Source organism: Rutidosis leptorrhynchoides, chromosome 1, assembly GCF_046630445.1.
Source record: "Rutidosis leptorrhynchoides isolate AG116_Rl617_1_P2 chromosome 1, CSIRO_AGI_Rlap_v1, whole genome shotgun sequence".
NCBI classification, from domain to species: Eukaryota; Viridiplantae; Streptophyta; class Magnoliopsida; order Asterales; family Asteraceae; genus Rutidosis; species Rutidosis leptorrhynchoides.
The window spans coordinates 22,186,559-22,204,114 of record NC_092333.1 but is presented as its reverse complement, the minus strand read 5'-3'; the positions used below and the strand labels follow the sequence as shown (position 1 = coordinate 22,204,114).

Genomic DNA, 17,556 nt, shown 5'->3' with positions numbered 1-17,556 from the left:
TATTGAATCATAATATTGATACGTGAGCATTCATATCTTATCTTTTATACATTAATAGTGTATCCAGATCTAGTGCTCGAGTATATATGTTTATACATGCTTGTATGCTTTAATTTTGTCGTTAGATAGTTTATGATGAATCACGAATTTGATACATATGCTACTGATATAAAGTATATGATATGCATGTCGTTGGAAAGCTATCGAAAAATTAATAACTTTTCATTTATAAATCGCGTGATTTCGATGAACAGGTTAAAAGATATGGTCAACTGAATTATGTTTGACGTTAATTGAAATTGTGCTTGAAACTGTAAATTAATATTTAAACAACTTGTCTATGAGATTGATAAATTGGATTTTTAGATATTACTAATCGAATAAATGAATTTCTATATAAGGCACGTCTTGTAGCGACCCGACAAAATCGTCATTGACGGCGCCGTCTACTTAGGTCCCGTTACGTGGTCATAAGTCTTTAAAATGATGTTTGACCAAAAATATGTCGCATTCATTTCAAATGTAAAGATGTTTCAAGTTTACAAAAGTAGTTCAACGACTAGTTACATTACAACGTTTAACGTACAAATGAAACCTATGCGACACAATTTAAAAGTAAGTCAAAAGACGCTCCATGTATGCATGTATACTCGACATCCAAGCAAGTATCAAAATAGTGAGCGGAAGCATGTAACACGTATTGTTCAAGGACTTGAGAAAAACATAGAAAATCTGTCAACGAAAACGTTGGTGAAATCATAGGTTTAGTAAGTGAGTACGTAAGTAAGTAAGTTGAACCACAAGTTTAGTATAAGCCGATTATTCCAATCGTTTGAATTCCATAAATTTTGTTGTTTACCGAGCACCCAATTATCAAAGGTTAACTGTATCATTTACCTCAGCATAAAAGTGTTAGAACATACACCGCAACAGAATATATTTCATTCGCTTAACGGTAGCGACCCGTCCGAATGAGGGTTAGTCAAACCCGTATGGATCCACACAACATAGTCTCGCTTACCCCATGTGATGACCCGGAAAATTTTGACTTATTTAAACCAAATCTCTATATGATTTAATATTTTCGACATGATAGGCAATGAATTTTGACAAGTTTTAAAACTTTTAAAAATGATTTTTTTTATATATAACGGTTGACCACCCTGTTTGTCCAACGATTCACGAATGTCATAACATGTATTATATACATATTTTAATAAATATAAGAGTTTTCGATATATACGGAATCATGCGAATAATATTTATATACGAAATGATTAAAAATTTACTATTAAACGATGCTATTTCAAATTAAAATTTTTACGTATTAAGTCATTTTATTTTTATGATATAATTTTTGTAATTTTTTTTAAGAAACGAAGTTAAATTAATAATGTACAATTTGTAAAGCACAACGTACAATGTGTAGCTTAAATATTTGAATTTAAATTAATTCATTTACTATTCACATGAAAACGACATGATAGAAATTATTAATTATAAGTTACATAGAATACCCCTGAAGTATTTAATAAATACGACTTTTTAAAATTTTAATATTCGATTTACGTAATATTTAATATGTCGACGAGGTAACAAACAAATGCATGTGGGCTGGAAAAAGGAGCCATGCGATCGCATGGCCTCCCCTCACAATAACCATGCGATCGCATGGGATAAAAATCCTGGCCACATCTATATATTTCGACAGTCTTGGCTCGAGGGAAACACACACATAAAATTTATATTACTCCCTCTGTTATTTATTTTATTATCATATATTATTATTATTATTATTATTATTATTATTATCATATATTATCATATATTATTATTATTATTATTATTATTATTATTATTATTATTATTATTATTATTATTATTAAAGATTAATATTATTGTTAATCTTATTATCATTATTAGTATTATTACCATTTATACATAAAATACTACGACGAGGTTATGAGCATGTCACTTTCAAAATGGTTTTCAAGCGGGATAGAGCTAAGGAAATTATGGGTTATTGCCAAGGAGGTTATGGGTAATGTTTGGGGGTATATTTGTGAATCAAACCTAGTGTTTATCATCTCCGTTACATCTACATACTTTCCTACAATATTGAATCTCAATACTGATACGTTGAGATCTACGATTATTTGGTAATCCGAGTTTCGGTCACATTTTGGTGAACAACTTTATATGCTGCTAAGGTGAGTTTCATTTGCTCCCTTTTACTCTTTACATTTTTGGGCTGAGAATACATGCAAATGCTTTATTAATTGTTTTACAACATTTATATGCGTGAGTTTCATTTGCTCCCTTTTACTCTTTACATTTTTGGGCTGAGAATACATGCAAATGCTTTATTAATTGTTTTACAACATTTATATGCGTGAGTTTCATTTGCTCCCTTTTTAATTGCTTTTGCAATCTATATTTTTGGGCTGAGAATACATGCACTTTATTTTAAACGCAATGGATACAAGTACATACTAAATTCTACACTGAGTTTGAACCGAAAATCCCTTAGCTTTGGTAACTGTTAACTGCCAGTTATAAGAACTGGTGGGCGCGAGTAGTAGTATATGGATCCATAGGGCTTGATATCCCCGTCCGAGCTAGAGCACTAGCCTTTTAACGGACGTATGCTATTTGAGAAGCGTAGACGTTGGTTTGCGTGTATTATTAAGATGATTATACAAAGGGTACAAATTATATATACGTTAAGTTTAGTTACCAGGGTGCTCAATTTCGTAGAATATTTTGATAAACGTTTCTGGATTGAACAACTGAAATCTTGTGATCCACCTTTATTATGCGCAACATTAAAACTATGAACTCACCAACTTTTGTGTTGACACTTGTTAGCATGTTTATTCTCAGGTTCCCTAGAAGTCTTCCGCTGTTTGCTTATATGTTAGACAAGCTATGTGCATGGAGTCATACATGGCATATTTTTCAAGGAAACGTTGCATTCACCAAATCATCACCATGTATCTTATTTTGACTGCATTGTCAACGGAAGTATTATTGTAAATTATTATATTACGGTGATTGTCTATATGTAGAAATCATCAGATGTCGAAAACCTTTGATTTAAATATTCATTTATGGTGTGCCTTTTCAAAAGAATGCAATGTTTACAAAACGTATCATATAGAGGTCAAATACCTCGCAATGAAATCGATGAATGACGTGTTCGTCCAAGTGGATTTAGAGCGATCGTCACAGTTGGTATCAGAGCGTTGGTCCTAGTGAACCAGGTCTTGCATGAGTGTGTCTAACTGATACTTGTTAGGATGCATCAGTAAGTCTGGACTTCGACCGTGTCTGCATGTTAAAAGTTTTGCTTATCATTTCTTGTCGGAAATTACATGCTTATCATTCGTAAGTCTAGACACGTTTTACTGCATTGATTGCTAATGTGCGGAAAGTGGTATATGAATTTATCGTATGGAAAGTACCGGTTTTAAAGATTACACACACTAACGGGCAGTGTACCCGATCGTGTAGTAGTATAGATAATGGTAAAATCCGTGTATCGTTCCAAGGACAGTTATATGTGCAAATTAAGATTGTATGAACTAAATTGTGATTAAGCTAAAATAAAAGGAATCACACAAGTACAAGATATTGGGTTGCCCTTTAACGATGGGCAAATCAATAAAGGAATAAGTTTAAAGACAATAATTTTTGGTATTTTAGGTTTATGAAGATGAAAGATAGTTTTTATAACAAATAAAAGGAATATGCTCATCTAGACTTTTTACCCTCGATATTGAATGTAAGTTTTGATATTAAGGCCTGATTGAATAATTATGTGTGTAAGTTATCTAATAGGTTTACTAAGAGTTCTCTCGGAAAAACACGCAAACACAATAACAAGATCAAGGGTTCCCTTTTCACTATGGTTCTTGTATTTGTAATCAAACAACTATTATAAGCATGCTAATCGCCTAAATCGACCCGCCAAGAGTTCTCTTTAGCGAGTACTCAAACTAGAATTACTAAGCGAGGGTTCCCTATTACTTAGACCTTTTCGTTTGTGACTAGTTGATCAACAAGATCAAAGACTTGAATAACAATTGTCTTTGCGTTCGCTCTACACAATTCATTCCTATTTTGTTTAACCGTTTTAATCTAGTTTACCCCCTTGGTCCGGTTTAGCAAACAATCAATCTAAGACAAGTTGATTGTAAATCAATATGATACATCAATAAGCATGGTTCTTAATTCAAGCTTTAATCTATCACGCATAATACATTCAATCAATAAGATTACATTCAATACCTTGGTTATTAATCTAGACAAGCATAAAAGAGCTAGCTAACAATCATATTTAAAGACAATAACAAACTGGAAATAAAGATAGAATTCATTGAACTGAAAGAATCGACCTCTTGAAGCAATCTTGGATGATGATCCTGATGATTCTTGAATTTGGATTGGAATGATGGATTAGGTGATCCTAGATTACTCCAAGGATCACCTTGAATCGTCACCTAAGCTTCTGAAAATTCTGTTTCTGTACTCCCTGGTTCGTCCCCCTTTTAACTGATCTTCAATAATGAGGTTTTAAAGTGGAGAAAGTAGGTAAAAAGCACAAAAGTCGGCTGAAACCTACTACGGGACGGCGTCCTAAAAGGATGGACGGCGTCCCGTTTCATGGAGCAAGACGGCGTCCCATTTTCCCAGACGGCGTCCCAGTTTAAAGTTCAGGACGACGTCCCAAAACTCTAGACGGCGTCCCGGTTAAAAGGGCTGGACGGCGTCCCGAAGCCCTGAACGGTGTCCCATTGTGCTGGAAGTTACTGTTTCGATTTCTCTTGCAAATATCTTCCATACTTCTTCCATATTTCTTAATATCTTCCATATTTCTTCAGTTACACAATGATTCTAAAGTTAACTACAATACAATGAATTATACAAGGAGACTATACAAATACAAATGGAAAAACAATGAAAAAGACTTGATATTGCGACTAATGATATATCTATTTTGAGCAATATCAAAATCCCCCACACTTATCTCTTGCTTGTCCTCAAGCAAGTCTTGTTTTAAACACTCGAATACAAAACAAAAATATGAAACACACACACATTTATTGGATCACACATTTATTGGAATCACACTCACACAATATAGTACACAAGTCCACACTAATCACACGAAACACACACGTTCTTTTGGAACACAAAACTCACGCTATATGTTACACAATTGGAACACACACTCATTGAGTTACACACACAATATATGAAACACACGCACACATTTGGATTAATCGGGAGAGGTGAACTTCGTTGCAAGTATTGAAAATTTTGGATCCTTAGGGAAAAATGGATCTTAAGAAAACGTTTTATGATTTTGAAAATGTCATGCTAGTTTTTACACTAGACACGTTTTCCGGTTTTAACCTCAAATTCCGGTTGAGGGTAACTGAAAACCGAAGTCTCGGTCGGCGATTAGCAAGCTATCCGCCCCCATGATTGTAGTATCATGGAACTCTTAACCGGGCGCCCCCTGACGCGATATAAATATCGGTCTTTCATGACAATTTTGTACATTTAATATCAAGGGTTAAAACTGCGAAGACTAAGCTATCGCGCGGGACAGATCCTGCTCCAGCTTATACACCGTAATCGGTATTGCACTGGATAGCGACTTGGATTTACCCTACCAAGTTTATTTTCGGGTTTGAAAGTTCAAGACTTACCCTTCCCACTGTACCGTATATCGTGATATGATATTGGTATGAAATGACATAGTTTAGGAAGTATGCTATATCAAGTAAGACAAGAATTCAGAAGACTTTACTTCCTTCAAGGATGGACTAGATACATCCTTTAGGTTTAGTGACATTATTCTTTTTCCTTTCAAGCCAAAAGTACTTTAAACATTTTTCTTAATAAAATTTGGTGATAGTAATTCGAAAAGATTGGTAAAATCCCCCACACTTGGCTCTTTCGTTAAGACTTTTAGTTCAAAAATTTTAAAATTTCCCATTAAATTACGAAAATAAGCCAAGTTGAATACCCGCGAGAATTTATACCATCCCCCCACACTTAAGATTAAGTAATGCCCTCATTACTTAAAATCAGTAAAATTTAAATTTGAGAGGACAATAGTGTGAAAAGGAAGTTCGAAAAACCTATGTTCAAAAACCGGAGATCGTGGGATATAGGTGAGCGATGGCGCATCCTTCAGTCCTTGATCTTCATCACACAATTTCAAAGTTGATAGGTACCTTGCTGAATTTTAATGCTTGTGTCACTAAAACCTTGAAAAACCTCGTGCACTTTTATTAACGCGTCATGCACTCGACTCGACCCCAGAATTTAATGCCTAGTGGGGTTAAAGTCCCCCACACTTTATCGGACGAGACGTGAAGTCGGTGGAAAAAGTTCCACGAATCAAAATAGTGAGCCAATCATTTACACCTCGGGTGGTGTATATTATATGTGATAAATCCTTTTTCAGTTTCCCGAAAAAGGATGACCTAACCCGAGGGTTAACACATGACTCCCCTCCAAGTGCGGTTTTCAGTAACACTTTTATTCTTATTGGTGGATCTTGGTCAAATGGGTCTTTAAATATTGTATTCCCCAACTTGACATCCTCTGGAATAAGCATGGACCCGCTGTGAATCTCAACTATTGAGCGGGGCTCAATTTCCAGCTTCACTTCCTTTAATTCTTCAGTTGTAGGTTCATAACCATTAGCCATGAGAACGAGTAGCAAACCGTTTTCCTCCTTTAACACAATCTCATCTATATAACTAGAAGAGTAAGAATGTAACTCCGGGAAATCCTGCAAAAGCTCAGAAAGTGGATCTAAACGAGTACATTTTTCAACAACCAGTTCGTCTTGCAAAATAGATTGTGAAGTTACAAGTTGTGGAGCTAGACTGGATTCTGTCACATTTGAATTTTCCGGAAACAGAATCAACGGTGAATAATGATCGGTAGCATGTTGCATAGTGGGTAGGGGACTCGAATGTTTAACGTTCGGATTCATGCAACATTGCCAAGACCCATAAAAACACGGGCAGAAACCTTCGGCTATCATCCTTTCTTTCATAGACATGTTTTTAATGTTAACCACAACTTCATCTTCTTCTTTCTTTTGATACCCCTCGTTGGTAACACTAGGAGATAAATATAATTCGATTAGTTTTCTCCGTTCTACTCTCTTTCTCTCACCCATTGTCATATTCCTATGGTCAACCATTTTCCTGCAACTGACAAAAACAAGAAAAGAATAAAAGCACCGACACTAAACAGTGAAAGAAAAATAATAACAAAAAATTCTACAAAAAATGATAAAATCTAAGAAAATAATAATCACAACTTAGTCAACAATTCTTATCTTGACACAACTGTCCCCGGCAGCGGCGCCAAAAACTTGATGTGCGAAAAGTGGTATATGAATTTATCGTATGGAAAGTACCGGTTTTAAAGATTACACACACTAACGGGCAGTGTACCCGATCGTGTAGTAGTATAGATAATGGTAAAATCCGTGTATCGTTCCAAGGACAGTTATATGTGCAAATTAAGATTGTATGAACTAAATTGTGATTAAGCTAAAATAAAAGGAATCACACAAGTACAAGATATTGGGTTGCCCTTTAACGATGGGCAAATCAATAAAGGAATAAGTTTAAAGACAATAATTTTTGGTATTTTAGGTTTATGAAGATGAAAGATAGTTTTTATAACAAATAAAAGGAATATGCTCATCTAGACTTTTTACCCTCGATATTGAATGTAAGTTTTGATATTAAGGCCTGATTGAATAATTATGTGTGTAAGTTATCTAATAGGTTTACTAAGAGTTCTCTCGGAAAAACACGCAAACACAATAACAAGATCAAGGGTTCCCTTTTCACTATGGTTCTTGTATTTGTAATCAAACAACTATTATAAGCATGCTAATCGCCTAAATCGACCCGCCAAGAGTTCTCTTTAGCGAGTACTCAAACTAGAATTACTAAGCGAGGGTTCCCTATTACTTAGACCTTTTCGTTTGTGACTAGTTGATCAACAAGATCAAAGACTTGAATAACAATTGTCTTTGCGTTCGCTCTACACAATTCATTCCTATTTTGTTTAACCGTTTTAATCTAGTTTACCCCCTTGGTCCGGTTTAGCAAACAATCAATCTAAGACAAGTTGATTGTAAATCAATATGATACATCAACAAGAGTTCTCTTTATCAACAACATATCAATTAACTAGATACAAATGATTTTTAACATCAATAAGCATGGTTCTTAATTCAAGCTTTAATCTATCATGCATAATACATTCAATCAATAAGATTACATTTAACACCTTGGTTATTAATCTAGACAAGCATAAAAGAGCTAGCTAACAATCATATTTAAAGACAATAACAAACTGGAAATAAAGATAGAATTCATTGAACTGAAAGAATCGACCTCTTGAAGCAATCTTGGATGATGATCCTGATGATTCTTGAATTTGGATTGGAATGATGGATTAGGTGATCCTAGATTACTCCAAGGATCACCTTGAATCGTCACCTAAGCTTCTGAAAATTCTGTTTCTGTACTCCCTGGTTCGTCCCCCTTTTAACTGATCTTCAATAATGAGGTTTTAAAGTGGAGAAAGTAGGTAAAAAGCACAAAAGTCGGCTGAAACCTACTACGGGACGGCGTCCTAAAAGGATGGACGGCGTCCCATTTCATGGAGCAAGACGGCGTCCCATTTTCCCAGACGGCGTCCCAGTTTAAAGTTCAGGACGACGTCCCAAAACTCTAGACGGCGTCCTGGTTAAAAGGGCTGGACGGCGTCCCGAAGCCCTGAACGGCGTCCCATTGTGCTGGAAGTTACTGTTTCGATTTCTCTTGCAAATATCTTCCATACTTCTTCCATATTTCTTAATATCTTCCATATTTCTTCAGTTACACAATGATTCTAAAGTTAACTACAATACAATGAATTATACAAGGAGACTATACAAATACAAATGGAAAAACAATGAAAAAGACTTGATATTGCGACTAATGATATATCTATTTTGAGCAATATCAAAATCCCCCACACTTATCTCTTGCTTGTCCTCAAGCAAGTCTTGTTTTAAACACTCGAATACAAAACAAAAATATGAAACACACACACATTTATTGGATCACACATTTATTGGAATCACACTCACACAATATATGTAACATCCCGCGTTTTTCCGTTAAATTTTTTTTTTTTATATAATAATATCTTTCGTATTTAAATTCGTCGACTCCGTTGACGAACGTTCATAATATTCTCGTTATTTAATTATAACATCTCTCGTTAACTTGCGTTTTAAAAATATTCGATCGGTTAAATCCCGCACCCGCTTCTAAACTCGAGGGACTAAAATTGACACGGGGCAAACTAGTTGACTAGGTCAACTAGTCCACCCCAATCACCACCATTCAATCACCTCCATCTCTCTCTCTTTCTCTCTAGCAAGAACACACACACAAACACCCAATTCAATCATTCATCATCTAAATTCGATCTAGGAGGCTTACAACAAAACAAATTACATATTTGGAATCCTCTCTTCATCCTCTACAATTTGATACCAACTTCATCTCGTTTGGGTAATATTTCTAAAACTCTAGATTTCTCTAAATTCGTGTTTTTGACTTGAAATGGTGTTAGTTAGTGTCTATGGCTCGTGTCTAGCATGAATATATGAATTACTTGCTCGATTTGTTGTTTTGAGTAACTAGTTTGAACATTCGAAATGGGTTTGCTTAATCTTGCATTTTAGAAGATTAAATGTTGTTTGATTGTTAAAGTTCATGTTTTAATTGTGTTACTAGTATCACTAGCTTCGTTTTGATGTGTAGGTTGATTTGTAAAACTTCATAAACTTGATTAGTGATTTTGGTGATTTTGGATTAGGGTTTGATAAGCTTTATATGAACTTTTGGTGCATCAAATGCTATGAATTGTTGTTGATAAGTGTTTAGTTGCAATGTGTGTTTGATTACCTTCGAAACGACATATCATACATGTAAATTGGTTGCCCGAATCATGAAATGCGTTTTTAGAACTTGAAACTTTGATTATGAACGTTTAATGCGGTTTGGGTTGTTGTAAGTGTTGAATTGCTTGATGAAATGTGTCTAGGTGTTTTCCTCGTCGAATTACCTTTCTAATGATATAGGTTATACGTTTTAAGTGTTTTCGGTGCATGAAATGTGTTATATTGTATTTTGGTTCGTGACTTGGACCATTTTTCTGCAAACTGCATGATTCCCATGTATTGCGCGCCGCGCATTTACCCGCGCGCCGCGCAGAATCAGAGATCCCAGATGTTTGCCTTCTTGGTTGAGTTCTGACCAGAAATTGCACTTGGGTGCGCGCCGCGCAACCCAGTGCGCGCCGCGCAAAAGCCCCAGGCCACTCTCTTTTGTTTTTAAATGTCACAAAAATGTTTCCGCTTAACTAAAACTCCGTTTAACATGAAACTTGACTATTAGGCTCTTATATGACTTCTCGTCTTGGGAAAATTGTCGGATACCCGACCCGACCCCGTTGACTTTGACTTTGACCGAGTTTGACTTTTAGTCAAACTTAACCAAACTTTTATGCAAATGTTCTAACATGCTTTTATACGTGATTCTTGCATGAAACTTGACAACATGATTCACATGCTATACTAATCGAGTCGTAACGAGCCATAGGACTAATTGAACACATTTCGCTCGACCTTGTGTCGTAACCGGTTAATTGATACAACTTACTTGTTTAGGTCAAGGCTAAGCGACTTTCATGCACACGTTTACTTTGTGAAGTACCTTTATACTCGTGCACTCGAGGTGAGATCATAGTCCAACCTTTTCAACAACTTTTTATACTTTTAAATTGTGGGCTGAGAAACATATACTTTGTTACATTTTGTACTACTTACTTTTATACTTTGAACACAAGTACAAGGAAAACAAACATTCCGCAGCGAGTTAGAACAAAAATCCTCAATTCGATTATCATTAGTTACACTTGCAGGGTGTAAGCGAGAACTTATATTGTGTGGCCATACGGGTTTGACAAACCCTCATTACGGACGGTTCGCTACCGTCTACGGATGAAATATATTTTCGAGAAACAGTGTATGTTCTAACACTATTGTGATGGGGTTCTATGGAAGAAAACGTTAAGTCTTGATAATTGGGTGCTCGCGAACAATACTTTTGGAATGCAAACGATTATGATAATCAACGTTATGGGAATACTAAATCTTGTGGTTCAAAAACAACGTTTATTACAAACACCTATGATTTCACCAACGTTTTTCGTTGACAGTTTTCTATATGTTTCTCAGGTTCATACTTGGCTTTTTGATATATGCTTCCGCGTTCACTCATACTTGCTTGGGGTCAAGCATACATGCATACACTCTGATTATTTGCTTGGAGTCAAGATACATACATACATACGCTAGTGATAGCACCTTTGGATTCAAACATATTGTTTACATACTTACGCTATTTATAGCAACTGTGTTTTTAAACTAATTATGTCGCAAGTTATTTCATTTATACTTTATGACTTTTGTAAACTTAGACTTGTTGTCGAACGGTTTTGTAAACTAAACTTGCAAGTCTTGTACCTTTCAAATGAATGCGACATAATTTTGGTCAAACGAGTCTCATATAGGGACTACGACCACGCAACGGGACCTAAGTTAACGGCGCCGTCAATAACGGTTTTGGTCGGGTCGTTACAGATGGTATCAGAGCGTTGGTTGTAGGGAACTAGGATGTGCATTAGTGTGTCTGACAGAGTCGTTAGGACGCATTAGTGAATCTAGACTACAACCGGATAGTTAATCATTGCATTCTGACATACATTTGCTATAGATAGCACTTACTTGACTACTTGTGCATTATACTTGAATCATTCTTAGGCAAACTTCTTAATGGTACCAAGTTTTCATCATACGAACTCGTATTCTGCAACTTTCTGGTAACACGCGTAAATTCAAGATTCATACCCGTAAGGATGACGACGACTTCATTAGTCACACTTGTTCGGGAACTCTGTCTCCCAGATTGTTATTCGCCACCGTTTCAACTTACTATCGGTGTCACACCGGTGTACCTTACTATCTACCACTTCTTGTTACTACCATCACTACTCTAGGTGAGTATCGTCATCGCTAATTATCACTACGGTTGCGTACTTTTTGTTATCATGATTCGTTACTCTTTTCGTGCCTAAGGGCATTATCGCTTGACTTGAACCGCAATGACGTGAACAATCATTTATACACTTCCCTCGGGGAATGCTTCTTTATAGTTGCACTAATTCTTTCGATTCAATACGAGTCACGTTAGAGACGTCGTTACACTTTGTTTATTTTAAACTTCACGATTACACGAACTTGAATCTATAGAGTGATGTGGGAATGGAGGTATGAGTTAGCGTAATATAACGACACTCGATCAACGTGGTTATATTACGGTAAGTCATACCAAAGTTCTAATGACACATGATGGTGGTTGGACTCGATCAACCTAATCACCACCATGTGCCATGTACATGACTTCATTTTTCTTGTTTGAACATCCGACAACTCCGAGAATATTGATAACAACCATACCGGGGACACACCTTCGATTTTTGTCGAACTATACTTATGCTTCCAAATGAATTACCGATTCCTTTCGACTTCAACCGTATGTTACACGTGTATACTATCTCGTCCTCGCACAGTCTTATTGATTAACTACAATATGCTTGTTATGCTCACATCGAGGCGGAAACTTCTCTCGCCTTACACTCGTACTTCCGTTTAAGGAAATCCTTTTATCTAAATTCTTAATGGAGAGAGAGACTCTTCACATTATACTAGTATTCGCCTCGAGGGTGAATAGTCATAACGAACGTTTTCGGAAACCGATAAATCTTTCGCGGCGCGAAATTCTTGAGAAACAAAAACTTGTTCAAAATATATCTTGTGGAGATATACTTCGTTTCGGATCGAGATCCTCGTTTCACTTCTAGATTTTGGAGTGCCTCACAAAAAGTCTCGGGACCCCGTTTAGACATGAGTACAACACATCAACCACAACCCGACGGACCGAACAAACATACGATTTAAGTCTTGAAAACCATAATACGAATTTGTATTACCAACTTCAAATTTACTTGAGAAAAGTATTTTCCTTTAACCGAATCCTCGTACTACAATGATTTTCATTCGAGTTTTAACGTCACTCCTTTTGAAACCACATGTGACCGGAAACGTCATTCTCCTTTGTCGAACCAAGTAAACGATGATCAATTCACCGGGGCCGAGGTTATTCATGAGCAACCGAGAAAATTTATTCATATTCAGGTAAAACCCTACGCGACTCGTAATCACCAAGAGCTACGCCGATGTTAGACGTAAACATTTCAAATTCCACGTGGGTAACCGCGTCACGTTAAGAGTCGCACCTTGGAAAGGTGCAATCCGTTTCGGGAAACGTAGGAAGCTAAATCCGCTATATTTCGATCCTTTAAATTCTTGGGGCGTTTTGGACCCGTCGCTAGCCGTTTAGACTTTTCCGACTCATTTTGGGTCTCCGTTTATCCTACATTCGATGTACCAACTCAAAGATGTGTTTTGCGAAACGAGAACTTGTTATCTCCTTTGATGAACTCGCTATCGACGATAACCCTCACTTCCTAGGAGGACCGGTTGAAACCATAAATCGTAAAAACCAAACCTTAATACAACGTAAAATCCCGACTATCCGAAATCGTGAAAATGTCCAAGGACGTATCCTCACTTACTTATAGCATTGACAACGAAAGGTCTCGAGCAAGAGACATCGACTATTACTTCCAACTAAATTTCGGGACGAAATTTCTTTTGAGGTGTGGATAATGTAACATCCCGCGTTTTTCCGTTAAATTTTTTTTTTTTTATATAATAATATCTTTCGTATTTAAATTCGTCGACTCCGTTGACGAACGTTCATAATATTCTCGTTATTTAATTATAACATCTCTCGTTAACTTGCGTTTTAAAAATATTCGATCGGTTAAATCCCGCACCCGCTTCTAAACTCGAGGGACTAAAATTGACACGGGGCAAACTAGTTGACTAGGTCAACTAGTCCACCCCAATCACCACCATTCAATCACCTCCATCTCTCTCTCTTTCTCTCTAGCAAGAACACACACACAAACACCCAATTCAATCATTCATCATCTAAATTCGATCTAGGAGGCTTACAACAAAACAAATTACATATTTGGAATCCTCTCTTCATCCTCTACAATTTGATACCAACTTCATCTCGTTTGGGTAATATTTCTAAAACTCTAGATTTCTCTAAATTCGTGTTTTTGACTTGAAATGGTGTTAGTTAGTGTCTATGGCTCGTGTCTAGCATGGATATATGAATTACTTGCTCGATTTGTTGTTTTGAGTAACTAGTTTGAACATTCGAAATGGGTTTGCTTAATCTTGCATTTTGGAAGATTAAATGTTGTTTGATTGTTAAAGTTCATGTTTTAATTGTGTTACTAGTATCACTAGCTTCGTTTTGATGTGTAGGTTGATTTGTAAAACTTCATAAACTTGATTAGTGATTTTGGTGATTTTGGATTAGGGTTTGATAAGCTTTATATGAACTTTTGGTGCATCAAATGCTATGAATTGTTGTTGATAAGTGTTTAGTTGCAATGTGTGTTTGATTACCTTCGAAACGGCATATCATACATGTAAATTGGTTGCCCGAATCATGAAATGCGTTTTTAGAACTTGAAACTTTGATTATGAACGTTTAATGCGGTTTGGGTTGTTGTAAGTGTTGAATTGCTTGATGAAATGTGTCTAGGTGTTTTCCTCGTCGAATTACCTTTCTAATGATATAGGTTATACGTTTTAAGTGTTTTCGGTGCATGAAATGTGTTATATTGTATTTTGGTTCGTGACTTGGACCATTTTTCTGCAAACTGCATGATTCCCAGGTATTGCGCGCCGCGCATTTACCCGCGCGCCGCGCAGAATCAGAGATCCCAGATGTTTGCCTTCTTGGTTGAGTTCTGACCAGAAATTGCACTTGGGTGCGCGCCGCGCAACCCAGTGCGCGCCGCGCAAAAGCCCCAGGCCACTCTCTTTTGTTTTTAAATGTCACAAAAATGTTTCCGCTTAACTAAAACTCCGTTTAACATGAAACTTGACTATTGGGCTCTTATATGACTTCTCGTCTTGGGAAAATTGTCGGATACCCGACCCGACCCCGTTGACTTTGACTTTGACCGAGTTTGACTTTTAGTCAAACTTAACCAAACTTTTATGCAAATGTTCTAACATGCTTTTATACGTGATTCTTGCATGAAACTTGACAACATGATTCACATGCTATACTAATCGAGTCGTAACGAGCCATAGGACTAATTGAACACATTTCGCTCGACCTTGTGTCGTAACCGGTTAATTGATACAACTTACTTGTTTAGGTCAAGGCTAAGCGACTTTCATGCACACGTTTACTTTGTGAAGTACCTTTATACTCGTGCACTCGAGGTGAGATCATAGTCCCACCTTTTCAACAACTTTTTATACTTTTAAATTGTGGGCTGAGAAACATATACTTTGTTACATTTTGTACTACTTACTTTTATACTTTGAACACAAGTACAAGGAAAACAAACATTCCACAGCGAGTTAGAACAAAAATCCTCAATTCGATTATCATTAGTTACACTTGCAGGGTGTAAGCGAGAACTTATATTGTGTGGCCATACGGGTTTGACAAACCCTCATTACGGACGGTTCGCTACCGTCTACGGATGAAATATATTTTCGAGAAACAGTGTATGTTCTAACACTATTGTGATGGGGTTCTATGGAAGGAAACGTTAAGTCTTGATAATTGGGTGCTCGCGAACAATACTTTTGGAATGCAAATGATTATGATAATCAACGTTATGGGAATACTAAATCTTGTGGTTCAAAAACAACGTTTATTACAAACACCTATGATTTCACCAACGTTTTTCGTTGACAGTTTTCTATATGTTTCTCAGGTTCATACTTGGCTTTTTGATATATGCTTCCGCGTTCACTCATACTTGCTTGGGGTCAAGCATACATGCATACACTCTGATTATTTGCTTGGAGTCAAGATACATACATACATACGCTAGTGATAGCACCTTTGGATTCAAACATATTGTTTACATACTTACGCTATTTATAGCAACTGTGTTTTTAAACTAATTATGTCGCAAGTTATTTCATTTATACTTTATGACTTTTGTAAACTTAGACTTGTTGTCGAACGGTTTTGTAAACTAAACTTGCAAGTCTTGTACCTTTCAAATGAATGCGACATAATTTTGGTCAAACGAGTCTCATATAGGGACTACGACCACGCAACGGGACCTAAGTTAACGGCGCCGTCAATAACGGTTTTGGTCGGGTCGTTACAATATAGTACACAAGTCCACACTAATCACACGAAACACACACGTTCTTTTGGAACACAAAACTCACGCTATATGTTACACAATTGGAACACACACTCATTGAGTTACACACACAATATATGAAACACACGCACACATTTGGATTAATCGGGAGAGGTGAACTTCGTTGCAAGTATTGAAAATTTTGGATCCTTAGGGAAAAATGGATCTTAAGAAAACGTTTTATGATTTTGAAAATGTCATGCTAGTTTTTACACTAGACACGTTTTCCGGTTTTAACCTCAAATTCCGGTTGAGGGTAACTGAAAACCGAAGTCTCGGTCGGCGATTAGCAAGCTATCCGCCCCCATGATTGTAGTATCATGGAACTCTTAACCGGGCGCCCCCTGACGCGATATAAATATCGGTCTTTCATGACAATTTTGTACATTTAATATCAAGGGTTAAAACTGCGAAGACTAAGCTATCGCGCGGGACAGATCCTGCTCCAGCTTATACACCGTAATCGGTCTTGCACTGGATAGCGACTTGGATTTACCCTACCAAGTTTATTTTCGGGTTTGAAAGTTCAAGACTTACCCTTCCCACTGTACCGTATATCGTGATATGATATTGGTATGAAATGACATAGTTTAGGAAGTATGCTATATCAAGTAAGACAAGAATTCGGAAGACTTTACTTCCTTCAAGGATGGACTAGATACATCCTTTAGGTTTAGTGACATTATTCTTTTTCCTTTCAAGCCAAAAGTACTTTAAACATTTTTCTTAATAAAATTTGGTGATAGTAATTCGAAAAGATTGGTAAAATCCCCCACACTTGGCTCTTTCGTTAAGACTTTTAGTTCAAAAATTTTAAAATTTCCCATTAAATTACGAAAATAAGCCAAGTTGAATACCCGCGAGAATTTATACCATCCCCCCACACTTAAGATTAAGTAATGCCCTCATTACTTAAAATCAGTAAAATTTAAATTTGAGAGGACAATAGTGTGAAAAGGAAGTTCGAAAAACCTATGTTCAAAAACCGGAGATCGTGGGATATAGGTGAGCGATGGCGCATCCTTCAGTCCTTGATCTTCATCACACAATTTCAAAGTTGAT

At 36.5% G+C, this 17,556-nt stretch overlaps 1 protein-coding gene across 1 annotated transcript in view; it reads right to left on the bottom strand.

Moving 5' to 3' along the window:
- Positions 1–17,556, bottom strand: part of LOC139847900 (uncharacterized) — a 94,999-nt gene that overhangs the window by 2,373 nt on the left and 75,070 nt on the right. Inside the window, exon 2 of the mRNA XM_071837663.1 lies at positions 7,103–7,241. Within this exon, the coding sequence (XP_071693764.1) occupies positions 7,103–7,241 (139 nt within the window). The remainder of the gene's footprint in view (positions 1–7,102; positions 7,242–17,556) is intronic.